The sequence below is a fragment of the Pan troglodytes genome, chromosome 20, assembly GCF_028858775.2.
Source record: "Pan troglodytes isolate AG18354 chromosome 20, NHGRI_mPanTro3-v2.0_pri, whole genome shotgun sequence".
In the NCBI taxonomy this organism is placed as follows: domain Eukaryota; kingdom Metazoa; phylum Chordata; class Mammalia; order Primates; family Hominidae; genus Pan; species Pan troglodytes.
Genome location: NC_072418.2, coordinates 49,595,081 through 49,613,546, shown reverse-complemented (window position 1 = coordinate 49,613,546; position 18,466 = coordinate 49,595,081). Strand labels below are relative to the sequence as shown.

Sequence of the window (18,466 nt, the reverse complement as noted above, 5' to 3'; positions counted from 1 at the left end):
ATCCCAGCACTTTGGGAGGCTGAGGCAGCAGGAACACCTGAGGTCAGGAGTTTGGGACCAGCCTGGCTGATGCGGTGAAATGTCGTCTCTACTAAAAATACAAAAATTAGCCAGGCATGGTGGCGGGTCCCTGTGATCCCAGCTATTCAGGAGGCTGAGGCAGGAGAATTGCTTGAACCCAGGAGGCAGAGGTTGCAGTGAGCCAAGATCACGCTACTGCACTCCAGCCTGGGCGACAGAGCGAGACTCCGTCTCAAAAAAAATAAAACAATGAAGGAAAGGTAGGCATACACCATACTGTCTGCCGGCTACCGCAGTCAGCACCCACTCCTACCTAATCCCCAGGAAAGCCTGAGAGGAGGCTGCTATCAACAACCCCCCAATACAGATGACAAAATCAAGGCCTGGAGAAATTAGGTCCTTGACCTGAGATCATCGAGGCTCATTCTGTGCTAGACACTGCTCCTAACACGTTGCATATATTTCTCTTTCAGTCTAAACAAGCACCCTTTAAGGTAGGGACTATTAAGATCTCCATTATGTTTCATGTTTTTTTTGTTTGTTTTTTGAGACGGAGTCTCGCTGTGTCACCCAGGCTGGAGTGCAGTGGTGTGATCTCGGCTCACTGCAACCTCTGCCTCCCAGGTTCAGGCGATTCTCCTGCCTCAGCCTCCTGAGTAGCTGGGACCGCAGGCGTGTGCTAATTTTTGTATTTTTAGTAGAGATGGGGTTTCATCGTGTTGGCCAGGCTGGTCTCGAACTCCTGACCTCAAATGATCCATCTTCCTTGGCCTCCCAAAGTGCTGAGATTGCAGGCGTGAGCCACCACGCCCCAATCATGTATATTTTGAGGCTATTTTTAAAAATCTGCATTATTCAAAAGAGGAAACAGCGACCCATTGGAGGTGGCAGAGGTATAGCAGCAGCTAGCATTTATTGTGCACCAACTGAATGCCAAATATTGTCCTGTGGGCTTTGGATGGTTTAATTCACTAACCATCATGGCAGTCCTCTGAGATAGGTGCTCTTCTGCTCTTCTTCCTATAGATGGGGAAACTGAGGCACAGAGGGGGGAAGTCACCTGCCCAGGGTTGCTCAGCTAGTGAGCCGAGGAGCCTGGATTCAAACCAGCATCCAGCTTTCTCTGGAATACCATGGAGGGTGGTGTGGTGGGGATGCTGGGGCGGGTGCGGCTCCATCACCTGGTGGAGCCTCCATCCCTTGCCCTCTGCAGGTGAAGCTGTGTGACTTTGGCTTTGCTCGCATCATCGGCGAGAAGTCGTTCCGCCGCTCAGTGGTGGGCACGCCGGCCTACCTGGCGCCCGAGGTGCTGCTCAACCAGGGCTACAACCGCTCGCTGGACATGTGGTCAGTGGGCGTGATCATGTACGTCAGCCTCAGCGGCACCTTCCCTTTCAACGAGGATGAGGACATCAATGACCAGATCCAGAACGCCGCCTTCATGTACCCGGCCAGCCCCTGGAGCCACATCTCAGCTGGAGGTGCCTGGGGCCCACCTACCCCATGGGCGGGTGGGTTGTGGGGTGGGGCTGGAGAAGTGGGCGGAGCCATGAGAAGGGGGTGGACCCGGAAACAGCCTGGCACCTTGGGGGTGGAGCCCAGTGCTGGGGCGGGCCTACTGGAGGGGTGTGGCCACAGGAGGAGCCGTCCTGTAAAAGGTGGGCTGGGACTCAGGTCTAGACTAGGTTACTTGGGCTGGAAACCAAGTGCCCCAGAAGCGCTGAGGACACTTGGAACCTTAGGGGGGCTGAGTGAGACTTGGCTTGTCTAGGGTGGGACCAGGAAAGGGACTGGACTTGAGGGTGCCAAAGGGCTGCGGTGACCAGGAGAAGGGGCTGAGCCTCCCAAGGCATTGTCTGGGACCTGGAGCCTTTGGGTTTACGACCCCAAAAGGGTCAGCCTTGCAAAAAGGAGGCACCAGTGGGTAGGGTTGAGAAACAAGGGCATGGCTACTTTGCTGTGTACTGGGGCCGTGACTTGGGTGAAGATGGGCCTGAAGCCTGGGGTAGGTTCAGTGACCAAGGGAGCCAGTCTAGGGACATGGCCGTGGAGGGTTTCCGAAAAGGTCCAGGAACAGGGCTGACCCTGAGTCCTGGAAGCTGGGAGTGGATGGGAGTGGGGAGGAGAAGGGAGCCAGGACTGAGGCAGACATTGCACTCTGCATTCTGGGGCTTTGGTGTTGTGGCTGGGCCTGATGAAGTGGCACCGGGCCTGGTGACTTGAACCTACTTGGGAATGGGTCTGTAACTTTCCCTGCTTGGAAAAGTTAAGTCCTAAGGCCTGGAGCTTTGAGGCTGGGTGTGGGATGGCATGTTTAGAGGGCCAGAGGCAGGGCTAAGATACTGGGGTGTGTCAGAAGCCAGGAGAACAAGGGACCTGTGTTGGAGCCAGGGAGCTCAGGAAGACAGATGGAGTATGGGAAGGGGGGGGATCATTCATTCATTTATTTATAACCATTTATTCAACAAGTACATTCATGTATTTGTAACCATTGATTCAACATGTTGAGTGCCCACGATGTGCCAGGCATTGAGTGTTCCAGCTCTGGGAATACTGTGATGACTTGGACAGAAGGGGTCAGGTGCAGGGTAGCTCATTGAGTGGTCCGCGAAGGGTGGAAAGGGGAAGGGTCCTCTCTGGAGGGTGCGGCTTCATGGAGCAGGTGGAGCAGGGTGACGCGGAGGTTGCTCGGTGCAGGACAAGACAAGGTCTTGGTGGTGGTCTAAGAGCATGGGCCCTAAGCAGTGAGAATGTGGATTGACTTGAGTCCTGGAGTAATATTGGGGGTGCTCAACACTGGCTTTTTTTTTTTTTTGAGATGGAGTCTCGCTCTTTCACCCACGCTGGAGTGCAGTGGCGTGATCTCAGCTCACTGCAACCTCCACCTCTTGGGTTCAAGGGATTCTCCTGCCTCAGCCTCCCGAGTAACTGGGATTACAGGCACACAGCACCATGCCTGGCTCATGTTTTGTATTTTTAGTAGAGACAGGGTTTCGCCATGTTAGCCAGGCTGGTCTTGAACTCCTGATCTCAAGTTATTTGCCCGCCTCAGCCTCCCAAAGTGCTGGGATTGCAGGCATAAGCCATCACACCCTGCCAGCATTGTCTTTTGAGACCCACTCAGAAGTCCCTCAGTAAAAGTGCATCGAGTGTGCACAAGTGAATTTAAGTGTGGTTGCACCTGTGTGAGGATCACAGACTCCTGTGGGTGTTGACGGGAGCAGGGTGCCTGTGTGCACCAGGCCTCTCCTCGGATGGGTTCATACAGTGAAGCCTTGTCCTTCATGGCTTCCCATCAAGGAGAGAGCCTCGGATGAGTGCTGGCTTGTCTTGAAGCTTGACATTCGCTAGTCCTCTTTTTCACAATGAACAGGCCTATCTCTGAGCCTTCTGCAGGCAATGGTGACTGACTACCATCTGATGACGTTGTTTTGTTTTGTTTTGTTTGAGACGGAGTTTCGCTTTTGTCACCCGGGCTGGAGTGCAGTGGCACGATCTTGGCTCACTGCAACCTCTGCCTCCTGAGTTCAAGCGATTCTGCCTCAGCCTCCTGAGTAGCTGGGACTACAGGCATGCGCTACCATGCCCAGCTAATTTTTTGTATTTTTAGTACAGACGGGGTTTCCGTGTTGGCCAGGCTTGTCTCGAACTCCTGACCTCGGGTGATCCACCCGCCTCGGCCTCCCAAAGTGTTGGGATTACAGGCATGAGCCACCGCGCCCAGCCTGATGACATAGATGCTCCCTGATTTACACTGGGGTTAGATAAACCTGATAAACCCATTGCCCATTGTAAATTGAAAATATCATAAATTGGTCAGGCGCAGTGGCTGAAGCCCATAATCCCAGCACCTTGGGAGGCCAAGGTAGGCAGATTGCTTGAGCCCAGGAGTTCAAGACCAGCGTGGGCAATGTATCTCTACAAAAAATACAAAAATTAGCCGGCCATAGTGACAGGTGCTTGTAGTCCCAGCTGGCTGCTCAGGAGGCTAAGGCAGGAGAATCAATGAAGCTGGGGAGGTGGAGGCTTCAGTGAGCATTGATCACGCCACTGCACTTCAGCTTGGGTAACAATGAGACCCTGTCTCAAAAAAAAAAAAAGGAAGTATTGTAGGTTGAAAATCCATTTAGGCCGGGCGCAGTGGCTCATGCCTGTAATCCCAACAATTTGGGAGGCCAAGGCAGGCGGATTGCTTGAGGTCAGGAGTTAGAGACCAGCCTGGCCAATATGGTGAAACCCCATCTCTACTAAAAATACAAAAAGTTAGCAGGACATGGTGACACACACCTGTATTCCTAGCTACTTGGGAGGCTGAGGCAGGAGAATCACATGAACCCGGGAGGCAGAGGTTGCAGTGAGCCAAGATCGTGCCACTGCACTCCAGCCTGGGCGACAGAGTGAGACTCTGTCTCAATAAATAAATAAGCAAAAATAAAAAGAATAGTACAAGTGTAATTGTATGTACCTGTGTATGACAAAAAGAAAAAAAAAGGTGACATAGGGGAATGGGGAAATTGAGGTAGAGAACAGGTGAAGAGAGGGAGCTGGTGTGAACATGCGTGGGCAGGAGGAGACAAATTTGTAATGTAATGAGGAAATGGGTGGGTGAGTGATTGGCACAGGTGAGGCTTCTGAGCCACCTGAGCTGGTGCAGAAGGAAGGTGTTGATGGCAGGCAGGTAGGCTAGGGGGTGCCTATTGGAGGAGGAGTGACCCTTGACCTGTAGGGCTTGACCTGTTTCTCTTTCCTGTGCAGCCATTGACCTCATCAACAACCTGCTGCAGGTGAAGATGCGCAAACGCTACAGCGTGGACAAATCTCTCAGCCACCCCTGGTTACAGGTGATGCAGGGGGCAGGGCTGGCCCATTGGCTGGATTGGAGGAAGGGGTGGGACTAGATCGTTTATTGGCTAGGCAGGTTGTGAAGGCTGTAGGTTTCCTTGGGTCTGGAATGTGGCTAGGCCTCCCATTGGCTGGGTGCAGGAAGAGGGGGTGGAGCTAAATGTCTACTGGCTGGGTGGGTTGCAGAGGGTATGGCTTCACCTTCGTTGGTACCAAGCTCTCAGTGGCAAACCAGAGGATATCCAGGCACTGCTCCAATTCAGACCCCAAGCTAACCCCAGTTCTCTCGGTCCCAGGAGTACCAGACGTGGCTGGACCTCCGAGAGCTGGAGGGGAAGATGGGAGAGCGATACATCACGCATGAGAGTGACGATGCGCGCTGGGAGCAGTTTGCAGCAGAGCATCCGCTGCCTGGGTCTGGGCTGCCCACGGACAGGGATCTAGGTGGGGCCCGTCCACCACAGGACCACGACATGCAGGGGCTGGCGGAGCGCATCAGTGTTCTCTGAGGTCCTGTGCCCTCGTCCAGCTGCTGCCCTCCACAGCGGTTCTTCACAGGATCCCAGCAATGAATTGTTCTAGGGAAAGTGGCTTCCTGCCCAAACTGGATGGGACACGTGGGGAGTGGGGTGGGGGGAGCTATTTCCAAGTCCTCTCCCTGTTTCCCCAGCAATTAAAACGGACTCATCTCTGGCCCCATGGCCTTGATCTCAGCACACGGCACTCTCGATCATTACTCTGTTGTACCAACATGGAGTTCATCTGGAAGGAGGACTGCCTGAAAAGAGGAAGGATGGAAGGGGTGGGGAGAGAGGACTGATGGGAGAGGAGTCTTGGAAGGAGGACGAGCTGGGGTAGAAAATATAGAGGAAGATTGCCAGGAGAGAAGATGAGAAGGGAGAGGGAGGAGTAATGGAGGAGGAGTTGGAAACGGGAGAGATGGAAGGAATGTGACTGGAGGGTAGAGAACTTGGAGAAAAAGTAATCTCATGGTTTGTGATGACTGATTTTTTATGTGGTGGTGTTACTGCTAATCACAACTATTAATTCAGGCTGGGTGTGGTGGCTCATGCCTATAATCCCAGCACTTTGGGAGGCTGAGGCAGGCAGATCCCTTGGATCTCAGGAGTTTGGGAGCAGCCTGGCCAACGTGATGAAACTCCCTTTCTACAAAAAGTTCAAAAATTAGCCAAGTGTGGTGGCTTGCACCTGTGGTCCCAGCTACTTGGAGGTTGAGGCTAGAGGATCGCTTGAGCCCAAGAAGCAGAGATTGCAGTGAGCCAAGATCACACCACTGCACTCTAGCCTGGGCAAGAGAGTGAGACCCTGTCTCAAAAATCAAATAATAAAATGCAGTTAGCCCAAGTCTGATCCATACTAGAAAACTGATATGTAACATTCAGTATTTTATTTTATGTTGATGTGATGACTTCTCTATATATGAAATATATAGAGAAATATATATTCACTCATTCCTTTATGTCACTGAGCTGGGTGATGCTGGGGACACAGTGGTGACTGAGACAGCCAAGGACTGCCCTTCCAGTAGAGAGACATACCTGCCCCTGGACAGTGATGACCCAGAACGGGAAGGGCTGGACTGGGGGAGTTTGGGAGGCTTGGGCAGCCTAGAATGAGCTCAGGGGTCAGAGAGAGTGGGGAATCAGAGGGGACCTCTTAGGCTTCATCTTGGCCTTGAAAGACTGAAGGCAGAGGGAATGAACTGGAGGGAACACGTATCCACCTCTCTCTACCTTTGACTCCAGCTCCCCAGTTCTCCAGTAACACCCTAACACATGGTCGTCCACCTTCCACAGCTGAAGGTGAACGATCCGAGCATGGACCTGAACAAGTTTTCTTCAGACTTTCAGAACGCTCTGACTTACGTGCTGCAAAGACCTACCTGAAAGCTGGGCATGGTGGCGGGTGACTGTATTCCCAGCTACTTAAGCGGCTGAGGTGGGAGGATCGCTGGAGTCCAGGAGTTCGAGTCCAGTTTGGGCAACATAGCCTAAAAAAACCCAGGAAAACAGGAAAGAATTTAGTAGCCAATTTAGGCTAATACTGGGAGCTTACTCTGGGATTTTCCAATTTGATTTGTATCACCTTGTCCATCTGATGGTTCCAGAGCTGCAGCTTTTTTTTTTTTTTCCTGAGGCAGGGTCTCTGTTTCCCAGGCTGGAGTGCAGTGGCATGAACACAGCTTACTGCAGCCTTGACCTTCTGGGCTCAAGTGATCCTCCCACCTCAGCCTCCTGAGTAGCTGGAACTACAGGCACATGCCACCATGCCCAGCTAATTTTTTGGATTTTTTGCAGAGGTTTTACCATGTTACCCAGGCTGGTCTCAAACTCCTGGGCTCAAGCGATCTGCCTGCCTAGGCCTCCCAAAGTGCTGGGATTACATGCATGAGCCACTGCGCCTGGCCAAAATGCAGCTCTTTGATTTGAAAATGCTAAACGAGCCTCAGTAAATGAAGGTATCCAAAGGAGCAGTATACCTCTGAGGCATAGTTGCTAAGACTATTGGGGAAAGGCTCTTAGACTCCATCCCCAGTGCCTATCCCTCTATTTAGTCTAAGGTCCAGAAGTGTAGGCAACATAGAGATGAATCCATCTCCCGTGACAGACCCAGGCTAGAAAATGTATGGAAAAGACTATCAGCCCTGATCTGCTTCTGTCTTGGCCACTAGTTAATATCCAGAGACCAGAAATGAGAGACATGATTCAAAAACATTGAACTTCCTCAATTATAGAATTCCAGGAGAGAGCGTATATCATGAGGATGCCATGAAAGATAAAATCAAGGCCGGGCGCAGTGGCTCACGCCTGTAATCTCAGCACTTTGAGTGCTGAGGTGGGTGGATCATCTGAGGTCAGGAGTTTGAGACCAGCCTGATCAACATGGAGAAACCCCGTTTCTACTAAAAATACAAAATTAGCCGGGCATAGTGGTGCATGCCTGTAATCCCAGCTACTCGGGAGGTTGAGGCAGGACAATCGCTTGAACCTGGGAGGCGGAGGTTGCGGTGAGCTGAGATCGTGCCACTGCACTCCAGCCTAGGCAACAAGAGCGAAACTCTGTCTCAAAAAAAAAAAAAAAAAATCCATACAATGAAAACTTAGGGCCGTATAACTTAAATCATTAGAGACAAAAAGTTTATCCTATCAGGACCACTGGAATCACAAAACCTAATTTTGTTTGTTAGAGACAGGGTGTTGCTCTATCACCCAGGCTTCCGTGCAGTGGTATGATCGTAGCTCACTGCAGCCTCAAACTACAGGGTTCAAGCCATCCTCCCCCTCAGCCTCTTGAGTAGCTGGGACTACAGGCATGAGCCACCACACCTGGCTAATTTTTTGTTTTTTATGTAGTTTTTAATTTTTTTATTATTTTATTATTTTTTGAGATGGAATCTCGCTCTGTTGCCCAGGCCGAAGTGCAGTGGCATGATCACAGCTCACTGCAGCCTCAACCTCCTGGGCTCAAGTGATCTTCCCACCTCAGCCTCCCAAGTAGCTAAGACTACAGGCACATGCCACCACGCCCAGCTAATTTTTGTATTTTTAGTAGAGAAGGGGTTTTGCCATGTTGGCCAGGCTGGTCTCGAACTCCTGACCTCAAGTGATCTGCCGGCCTTGGCCTCCCAAAGTGCTGGGATTACAGGCATGAACCACTGTGCCCGGGCATGTTTTTTATTTGTTATAGAGATGGGGTCTCACTATGTTGCCCAGGCTGGTCTTGAACTCCTGGGGTTGAACGATCCTCCACCTCTCAAAAGTGCTGGGATTACAGGTGTGGGCCACTGCACTCAGCCTCAAAACCTAATGTTGATAGAGACACTTGTATATACTGTAAAGAAAAGGGACATTGGACTTGACACTATATAGCTTTGAAATGCAAAAGGAATTTGAGTCTAAGATTCAGTCTCCCAGTGACTCACTTCCAGCCAACTTTCTCCTCTGTGTCTATAAGGATTCCTTAACCTTCAGGGGGAAATGACCATCAACCCCCTTAATGAGCATCCTGCCAGGGTTTTTGTAGACACAGGGGCCACATGCTTTGCCATAAATATCTCAGTCCCCTCTCCCTACCTCAGTACACAGCAATAATGGTGATAAGACCACAATTAGTCACATGGTTTATGCCTGTCTAAGCCACTCTTGGGCTCACTGGGCTCTCTACTACCCAGCAAAGTTTCTTATTCAAATTACTCCAATAATCCCTTTAGAAAGGGATGTTCTATCAACGTAGAACAATAATATTTCTTTTTTGTTTGTTTGTTTGTTTGTTTTTGAGATGGAATCTCGCTCTGTCACCGAGGCTGGAGTGCAGTGGTGCAATCTCACCTCACTGCAACTTCTACCTCCCAGGTTCAAGCGATTCTCCTGCTTCATCCTCCCAAGCAACTGGGATCACAGGTGCACACCATCACAACCGGCTAATTTTTCTATTTTTAGTAGAGGCAGGGTTTCACCATGTTGGACAGGCTGGTCTCAAACTCCTGACCTCAAGTGATCCACCTGCCTTGGCCTCCCAAAGTGTGGGGATTACAGGTGTGAGCCACCGTGCCCAGCCAAAGCCATAATGTTTCATATTCACAAGAGGGCTTATGTCTCCCAGTCCCTAATTCTGCCCTTGTTCATCTCAGTCCACTAACCTTCCCACCACTCCAACCACCCCCTTCCCAAAACATCCACCTCTCCCTCAGACCTACATATCCAAGATCTGTGACTTGCATTCCTGATTCTCTTTGAGCCCCCAACTCAACAAACATAGGGTGCCTCTGGGAGGCTGAACCTCTTAAGGTAGAAGTAGATCCTTTCTTTTTTAGAATTAAAAAAAATTGTATTTAAATAGAGACAAGGTCTTGCTATGTCGCCCAGGCTGGTCTCAAAGTCCTGGCCTCAAGCAGTCCTCCCACCTCGGTCTCCCAAAGTGTTGAGATTACAGGTGTGAGCCACTGCACCTGGCTCCCTTTTTTTTTTTTTTTTTTAACCAATTACCCCAAGTTGTGGAATAGAATTAGATCTTTTCATGCCCTTCTTGAAGCTGCCTTAATGTGCTCTGACACCAAAGGCACACTAGGGCCCCCAACCCATTATTCAGAGCCTCCTACTATCCACTTCCATCCCCTACAACACTCCTGTCTGCCAAGAATCCCAATGATAACACCTATAATTTGGGAGGCCGAGGCAGGTAGATAACCTGAGATCAGGAGTTGTAGACCGGCCTGGCCAACATGGTGAAACCCCGTCTCTACTAAAAACAAATTAAAAAATTAGCTGGGCATGGCGGCAGGTACCTATAATCCCAGCTACTCAGGAGGCTAAGGTAGAAGAATTGCTTGAACCCGAGAGGCAGAAGTTGCAGTGAGCCGAGATCGCGCCATTGCACTCCAGCCTGGGTGACAGAGTGAGACTGTCTCAAAAAAAAAAAAAAAAAAAAAAAAAATCCCAATAACAGTCTCAATGATAAAGGATACCAGCAAGTCCAAGACCTCAAGGCTGTAAACAAAATAGTCACACTGTGGTTCCTGCTATTTCCAATCCAAACATTATACTGGCCTCTATTCTAGACCAGCCAACACCACCCACTCGACTGTACTAACATGCCCTCTGCCTTCTTTCACACACCTGATGATCCACAGCCCTGTTTCCCTTTCCCCTTGAAAGTCAACAGTAAACATACATAGACTGCTATGCCTCAGTGGTTCGTTGAAACCCCTACTTACTTTTTTTTCCGATCCTGAATGCTAATTTGAGGGATTTGGTTTTCTCCCGTAATTCCATTCTAATCCCATACATAGATGATGTCCTGTCTGGTCAATTCATTCCAGCAGCTCACTCACTCACACTCCACACATGCCCCAAGTTTCTGCAATTACACAGGAAGTAGGAAAAACAAGTAAAAATCTGCCCCAAGCCCTTGCTCATAAAGGACAGGCTCATGTCTGTAATCCCAGCACTTTGGGAGGCCAAGGTGGGAGGATCACTTGAGCCCAGGAGTTCGAGATTAGCCTGGGTAACATAGGGAGACCCCATCTCTACAAAAATAAAAAATAAAAAAAATTAGCTGAGTGTGGTGATGCATGCTTCTAGTCCCAGCTACTCAGGAGGCTGAGGTGGGAGGATTGCTTGAGCCTGACAGGTTGAGGCTGCAGTGAGCCGAGATTGCATCACAGCACTCCACCTGGGCAAAACAGCAAGACCCTGTCTCAGAAAAAAAAAAAAAAGGGTGTCTAGGACAAATTATAACTATGTAATTCATAAGCACAAGATTTAGGGCATGACCTTGCCCTTGAAGGCAAAACCTTATCCACACAGCATGCATTTATACCATTATTATTTTTGTTTTATTCAAGACTAAAAGGCAACTCCAGTGATTTCTGGGCTGGTCATCGGTTGAATTTTGTCTCCCTAGTACCTCAGGATATGACCCTACTTGGAAATAAGGTCATTGCAGATGTAATCAGTTAAAAGGAGGTCATACTGGGGTAGGGTGGGCCCCTAATGCAACATGACTGGTGTCTTTTTTTGTTGTTTTTTGAGATGGAGTTTCGCTCTTGTTGCCCAGGCTGGAGCGCAATGGCGCGATCTCGGCTCACCGCAAACCCTGCCTCCCGGGTTCAAGCAATTCTCCTGCCTCAGCCTCCCGAGTGGCTGGGTTACAGGCATGCACCACCATGCCCGGCTAATTTTGTATTTTTAGTAGAGACGGGGTTTTCTCCATGTTGGTCAGGCTGGTCTCAAACTCCCGACCTCAGGTGATCCGCTCGCCTCGGCCTCCTAAAGTGCTGGGATTACAGGTGTGAGCCACCGCGCCTGGCCGAGTGGTGTCTTTATGAGAAGGTGGCCACGTAAGACACAGGGAGAAGCATGTGAGGATGAAGGCAGAGCTTGGAATGATGCAGCCACAAGCCAAATGATGTTAGAGATTGCCATGAGCCACCAGAAGCTGGGAAGAGGCAAGGAAGGATTGCCTGGGGAATTGGAGCTCCCTAACATGCTTTTTTTTTTTTTTTGAGACAGGATCTTGCTCTCTCACTCAGGCTGGAGTGTAGTAGCACGATCATAGCTTACTGCAGCCTCAAACTCCCAGGCTCAAACAATCCTCTCGCTTCAGCCTCCCTACTAGCTGGAACTACAGGCATGCACCACTATAACTGGCTAAGTTTTTAAATTTTTTGGAGATAGGGTCTCACTATGTGGCCCAGGCTGGTTCCCAACTCCTGGCCTCAAGCGATCCTTGCACCTTGGCCTCCCAAAGTGCTGGGATTTACAGGCATGAGCCACCGGGCCCGGACCCAGATTCTTTTTTTTTTTTTTTGAGATGGAGTCTTGCTCTGTTGCCTGGGCTGGAGTGCAGTGGCGTGATCTCAGCTCACTGCAACCTCTGCCTACTAGGTTCATGCTATTCTCCTGCCTCAGCATCCTGAGTAGCTGGGACTACAGGTGCCCACCACCATGCCTGGCTAATTTTTTGTATTTTTAGTAGAGGCAGGGTTTCACCGTGTTAGCCAGGATGGTCTCGATCTCCTGACCTTGTGATCCACCCACCTGGGTCTCCCAAAGTGCTGGGATTACAGGCGTGAGCCACCGCGTCCGGCCCCCGGGCCCCAGATTCTTATTCTTTCTTGTCCTGACCTTGCAGAGCCTCCATGTGACAATCTCGTGTCACCCTCTTTGTGGATGGCCCTTCACCTTAAACACCCGGCAGGAAATTTCTAAGCAGTAGGCTCTCTTCTGACTTTCAACAAGCTCATAGTGTTTCCATGCCTCCCTGAACCCAAGTCAGCCCAAACAGCACACTCAGCGCCAGAGGGGGGATGAGGAAAAGGAAGATTTTAATTATTTTTTGTAGAGACAGGGTTTCACTGTGTTGCCTAGGCTGGTCTTGAACTCTCGGGCTCAAACGATCCTCCCACCTCGGCTTCCCAAAGTGCTGGGATTACAGGCATGAGCCACTGTGCCTGACCCAGGAAAGATGTTGATCAAAGGTACAAAGTTTCAGCTAGACTGGAGGAATACATTTTAGCGGCCCATTGCACCGCACAGTGACCACAGTTAATAATTGAGACAGGGTCTTTTTCTCTCACCCAGGCTGGAGTGCAGTGGTGCAATCTCAGTTCACTGCAACCTCCGCCTCCTGGATTCAAGCGATTCTCCTGCTTCAGCCTCCTGAGTAGCTGGGATTACAGGTGCATGCCACCATGCCCGGCTGATTTTTTGGATTTTAGTAGAGATGGGGTTTCACCATGTTGGCCAGGCTGGTCTTGAACTCCTGACCTCAAGTAATCTGCCCACCTTGGCCTCCCAAAGTGCTGGGATTACAGGTTTGAGCCACCGCACCTGGCCGAGACTGGGTAATTTATAAAGGAAAGAGGTTTAATTGACTGACAGTTCCACATGGCTGGGGAGGCCTAAGGAAACTTACAATCATGGCGGAAGGTGAAGAGGCCCATCTCGCATGGCAGTAGGCAAGACAGTGCGTGTGTGTAAATGCAGGAAAAACTACCATTTATAAAACCATCAGATCTCGTGAGAACTCCCTCACTGTCACAAGAACAGCCCCTGTGAGCCAATCATTTCCCACCAGGTCTTTCCTTAAACACCTGGGGACTGCAGTTCAAAACGAGATTTGGGTGGAGTCACAAAGCCTACCCATATCAAGCAGGCTAATCCAGAGAACCAGTGGGTACTCCCATTTCACAGAAATCCTTTAGCCCTATTGCCCATGATCATCAGGACAAATTGAACATGCCGATTCAGTCTCGTCAAACTTAAACTTGCCAAACTAACTGAAGAATTGAACTTACCCTTGCCCACTGTTGTCCCTTGACTTCCCCATAACCACAAGCATTAGCTTATTTTCCTTTTTCTTTTCTTTTTCTTTCCTTTTTTTTTTTTTTTTTTTTTGAGACAGAGTCTTGCTCTGTTGCCCAGGCTGGAGCACAGTGGTGCAATCATGGCCCACTGCAGCCTCAACCTCCTGGGCTCAAGTGATTCTTCCTCCCCAGCCTCCCCAGTAGCCAGGACTTCAGGCATGCACCACCACGCCCAGCTAATTAAAAAGTTTTTTGGGCCGGGTGCGGTGGCTCACACCTATAATTCCAGCACTTTGGGAGGCCAAGGCAGGCAGATCACTTGAGGTCAGAAGTTTGAGACCAGCGTGACCAACATGGTGAAATCCCATCTCTACTAAAAATACAAAAATTAGCTGGGTGAGTTGGCTCATGCCTGTAATCCCAGCTACTCGGGAGGCTGAGGCAGGAGAATCACTGTAACCTGAGAGGCGGAGGTTGCAGTGAGCCGAGATCGTGCCACTGCACTCCAATCTGGGTGACAGAGCAAGATTCTGTCTTAAAAAAAAAAAAAGACAAGGAGAGAGGCACAGGGATGTGTGCACACATACTGGAAACCATGTGTGGACACAGTGAGAAGGTGACCATCTGCAAGCCAAGGAGAGAGGCCTCGGAGGAAACCAGCCCTGCCGACGCCTTGATCTTGGACTTCTTGGCCTCTAGAATGGTGAGAAAATAAATTTCTGTCGTTTAAACTATGTCTGTAGTGTTTTGTTATGGCCACCTTAGCAAATGAATACACTGCTAGAACAAATCACCATGAATGTGGTGGCTTAAAATAACACAGATTTATTTTATTTTATTTTTTGAGACAGGGTCTTTCCCTGTCGCCCCAGGCTGGAATGCACTGGCACAATCACAGCTCACTGCAGCATCAGACTGGTGGCCTCAAGCGATCCTCCTCCTAGATAACTGGGGCCACAGATGTGCGCCATCATGCCTGGCAAATTTTTTGATTTTTTTTTTTTTTTTTTTTTTTGTAGAAACGTGTTGCCCAGGCTGGTCTCAAAGTCCTGGCCTCAAGCGATCCTCCCCCACTGGGCCTCCCAAAGCTTTGGGATTACAGGTGTGAGCCACTGTGCCTGGCCCGGCCTCTGCTTCTATATTTATATATTTCTCTGACTCTAACGTTCTTGCCTCCATCTTACAAGGAAACTTGTGATGATACTGGGTCCACCAGGATAATCCAAGATAAATCTCCCTATCTCAAGATTCTTAATCACAAAAAGTTCCTTTTTCCATAAAAGGTGCTATATTCACAGGTTCCAGGGATAAAGATGTAGACATCTTAGGGGGGGGCCATTACTCTTCCTACCAGAGCACATATCAATAATCTTCTTATGAAATAATCACTCAAAGACTCACAAGGATTCTACTCCTATTGGGCCCTTGAGGACTCTAATCTATTACAATCGACATTCTCAGATATTATCAAGGACTAAGTACACTTATGCTTGTCACTAACAGGTGTGAGCTGCCTTCCCTCCAAATACTCCATCACGGCCTCTTCATAATTTCCAAACAGGGAATTTAGTCCTCCGGAAAAGACACTGCAGGAAGTCTAACCTTGAACTCAGATGGGATGGACCCTACACTATTGCAAACACCAGACTGTCCTGCCTTGGGTTCATATCTCAGAGATGAAGAGATATAAGACCTGTGCTGAATGGGAATCCACTCCCGTTGGAGACCTCAGAGGGAGGCTCTTTCAAGAGCCCTGGCAGCAGACGAGGCTGCAATTGTAGACAGCTCTCCCAAGAACCTTGGGTCAAGCAGACGATATCATGAGACAGCCTGCTCCTGGAATCAGAAACTCCAGGATTCCCTCCCACACACACTATTTTAGAGACAGGGTCTCACCATGTTGCCCAGGTTGGCCTTGAACTCCTGAGCTCACACAATCCTCCTGCTTCTGTCTTCTGGGTAGCTGGTACTACAGATGCATGTCACAGAGCCTGGCTAGGATTCCCCATTTTAATACCCATTCTGGTCCTCCCATGCCTGCTTCTCATCATATGACTTTTGCCTTTCATTTGCATTTTCTCTCTCTCTCTCTCTTTATTTATTTATTTAGAGACAGAGCCTCCCTCTGTTGCCCAGGTTGGAGTGCAGTGGCGTGATCTCAGCTCAGTGCAACCTCCACCTCCCAGGTTCAAGCGATTCTCCTGCCTCAGCCTTCCAAGTAGGTGGGATTACAGGCGTGCACCACCACACCCAGCTACTTTTTATATTTTTAGTAGAGACGGGGTTTCGCCATGTTGGCCAGGCTGGTCTTGAACTCCTGACCTCAAATGATCTGCCTGCCTCTGCGTCCCAAAGTGCTGGGATTACAGGCATGAGCCACCCCACCCGGCCTCATTTGCATTCTCTTTGACTGATCTTTGATTACATGCTTCTCAGATCACAATTCTCCAGCTTTAACTTCTGTCTCTTCCCAAATGACACATCTCCCCTCCCTATTCTACCTTCCAGCCTGCAAGATCTACAATGCCCCTGGCTTACTTTTGCAAAAGTGTTTACTCAGTCTTACAACTGCAATTAGGATTGTCAGTTTTGTTCCCCTTTCTCAGCACAAATCACTACTCCCAGGGGCCCATCCCCTCCACTCACATCACCAAAGCCTTTGGATGGAGCACTGTGCCCTACACGCCTTCCTCAAAGGCCTCTCCCAACGCACCACTCGATTTTTATGGGAACCTCTTCCCATCCCTACCATCTATAAATCAAGGTCTATGAGCTTCTGCAACTTCATTAACAGCCCCTGCATGGGACTCAGTCTCTGTAATCACAACTTTTTTTTTTTTTTTTTTTAAAGATTGGGTCTTGCTCTGTCACCCAGGCTGGAGTGCAATGGTGCAATCATGGCTCACTGTAGCCCCAGCCTCCCAGGCTCAAGTGATCCTCCTGCCTCAGCCTCCTGAGTAGCTCGCACTACAGGTACATGCCACCATATCCAGTTTGTGTGCCATGTTTGGAAGCAACTGTTGCTTGTTGATTCTCCAGACATCTATCTTTCTCTCTCTCTCTTTCTTTCTTTTTCTCTCTCTCCCTCTCAATTTCTTTCTTTCTTTTTTTGAGACGGAGTCTCCCTCTGTCACCCAGGCTGGAGTGCAGTGGCACAATCTCTGTGTGTGCCATCATGCCCAGCTAATTTTTGTATTTTTAGTACAGATGGGGTTTCGCCATGTTGGCCAGGCTGATCTGAACTCCTGACCTCAGGTGATCTGCCCGCCTCAGCCTCCCAAAGTGCTGGGATTACAGACGTGAGCCACCGCGCCTGGCTGATTCTCCAGAAATCTTTTGGCATCATCATTAATAAAAGCATCAAGAAGTCAAAAAGGAAATCTAGTGATCCTCCCGCCTCAGCCTCCCAAGTAGCTGGGGCTACAGGTGTGCACCACCACACCCGACTAATTTTCTAAGTCTATTTTGAACAAGAGGATGACTGAATAAAGGTTGTCTCTAATAAATTTCAAGACATTTCCCCCCCTGAAACTTACTAGATTAGTTTTTAAACTTATTTGTCAAACCCTTCTGTGGCTCTTGATCCATGGAAGACACTGCTCCAAGTACCTGATACATTTCATTTAATCCTCAGAACAACTCTGTGAGGCAGCCAGTATTATGATCCCGTGATCAGATGAAGAAATGGTGGCACAGAGAGGTTAAGTAAGTTTTCCAAGGTCACACAGCTGGAAAGTGACAGATCTGTGATTCACCCCGAGGAAGTCTGGCTCCTGGAGACTTTGCTGTCTATCGCCACTATCAATTTCTCTCCATCTCACCACCAGAAGGTCACTTCGTGCACGGGGAATCATAAAAGAGGGAATTTCTTGTATGATCTTCTGGGCCTTGGCTTTTAGGGAGCCAAGGTCTGTCTGAGAGATGAGTGTGAATATTAGAGCTAGGTCTTGGAAGTTGGTAGAGGCAGGCTCGGCGTAGTGATACAGATTGGCCGCCTGAGGGTGCCCCAGCCCTGCTTGCGGAGCCTGGAGAGACAGCAGGAAGCCTTGGAAACGAATGTCAGGCTCAGACTCCTAGGACCAGAGAACGTTGAGAATAGAGCATCATAGAAGGCTGAGAACAAAGCCCCTTAGAACGTAGAACAAAGGCCCCTGGAATGGAAGAATGATGAGCACACATCCTCCTAGCACCTGGGAGACAAAAGCTGCTTAGACTCTCTTCTGGTCAAAGCATAGAATCTTCCACCCAGGGTCTTATAATTCCAGAATTTGGAATGCAATCGATCTTAGACTCTTAGCAGCAAGACCGGCTACATATTTGGCCTAGTGCAAAGTGAAAATAAGGGGCCCCTTGCTCAAAAACTAAAAATTTCAAGACAGAAATTGCAGAACATTCAACCAAGCGCGAAGACCCTTCTAAGTGGATTCCAAGCCGGTGAAGCCGGCCCTAAGTAGAAACAATTTTATCGGAGGACGTCCGTCTGGTTTTACAGCTGAGTGTCTAGGAAGGCTTCTTGGAAGAGGAGGCGAAGTCAGGGCTCGACCCCCTAACCCTTTTCTCCCCCTGCGCAGCCTCAGAAGCTGAAGGTTGGGCGGGGTGGAGGGGTAGGAGCAGCTGCCAAACTGTCACGTGTACCCATTCTCTATTTATAGATCACCCTTCCCCTCGCGCCGGACAGTCCAATGGTAGCCAGAGCTCGCCCGCAAGAGGGTGGAACCTGCTGCAGGACCGGCCAGGCACAGACCAATGGCATTGAAGCAAGGGCGGGCTTGTTTC

At 49.6% G+C, this 18,466-nt stretch overlaps 1 protein-coding gene and 1 long non-coding RNA gene across 9 annotated transcripts in view; one reads left to right on the top strand and one right to left on the bottom strand.

Moving 5' to 3' along the window:
- PRKD2 (protein kinase D2) overlaps positions 1–5,579 on the top strand; it is a 43,565-nt gene extending 37,986 nt beyond the window's left edge. For all 8 annotated transcript variants that reach the window (XM_016936282.3, XM_016936281.3, XM_054673534.2 and 5 more), the window contains 3 exons: positions 1,235–1,502; positions 4,777–4,862; positions 5,160–5,579. In XM_016936282.3, coding sequence (XP_016791771.1) covers positions 1,235–1,502; positions 4,777–4,862; positions 5,160–5,372 — 567 coding nt within the window. In that variant the 3' untranslated portion in view covers positions 5,373–5,579. The remainder of the gene's footprint in view (positions 1–1,234; positions 1,503–4,776; positions 4,863–5,159) is intronic.
- On the bottom strand, positions 2,451–18,420 carry LOC107969770 (uncharacterized). Its single transcript, XR_001711860.4, has 4 exons — positions 17,227–18,420; positions 10,598–10,740; positions 6,767–6,874; positions 2,451–2,758 (listed from the first exon to the last, which is right to left on the bottom strand). It is a non-coding gene; the product is annotated as an uncharacterized LOC107969770 (long non-coding RNA).
- Positions 18,421–18,466: the final 46 nt, after the last annotated feature.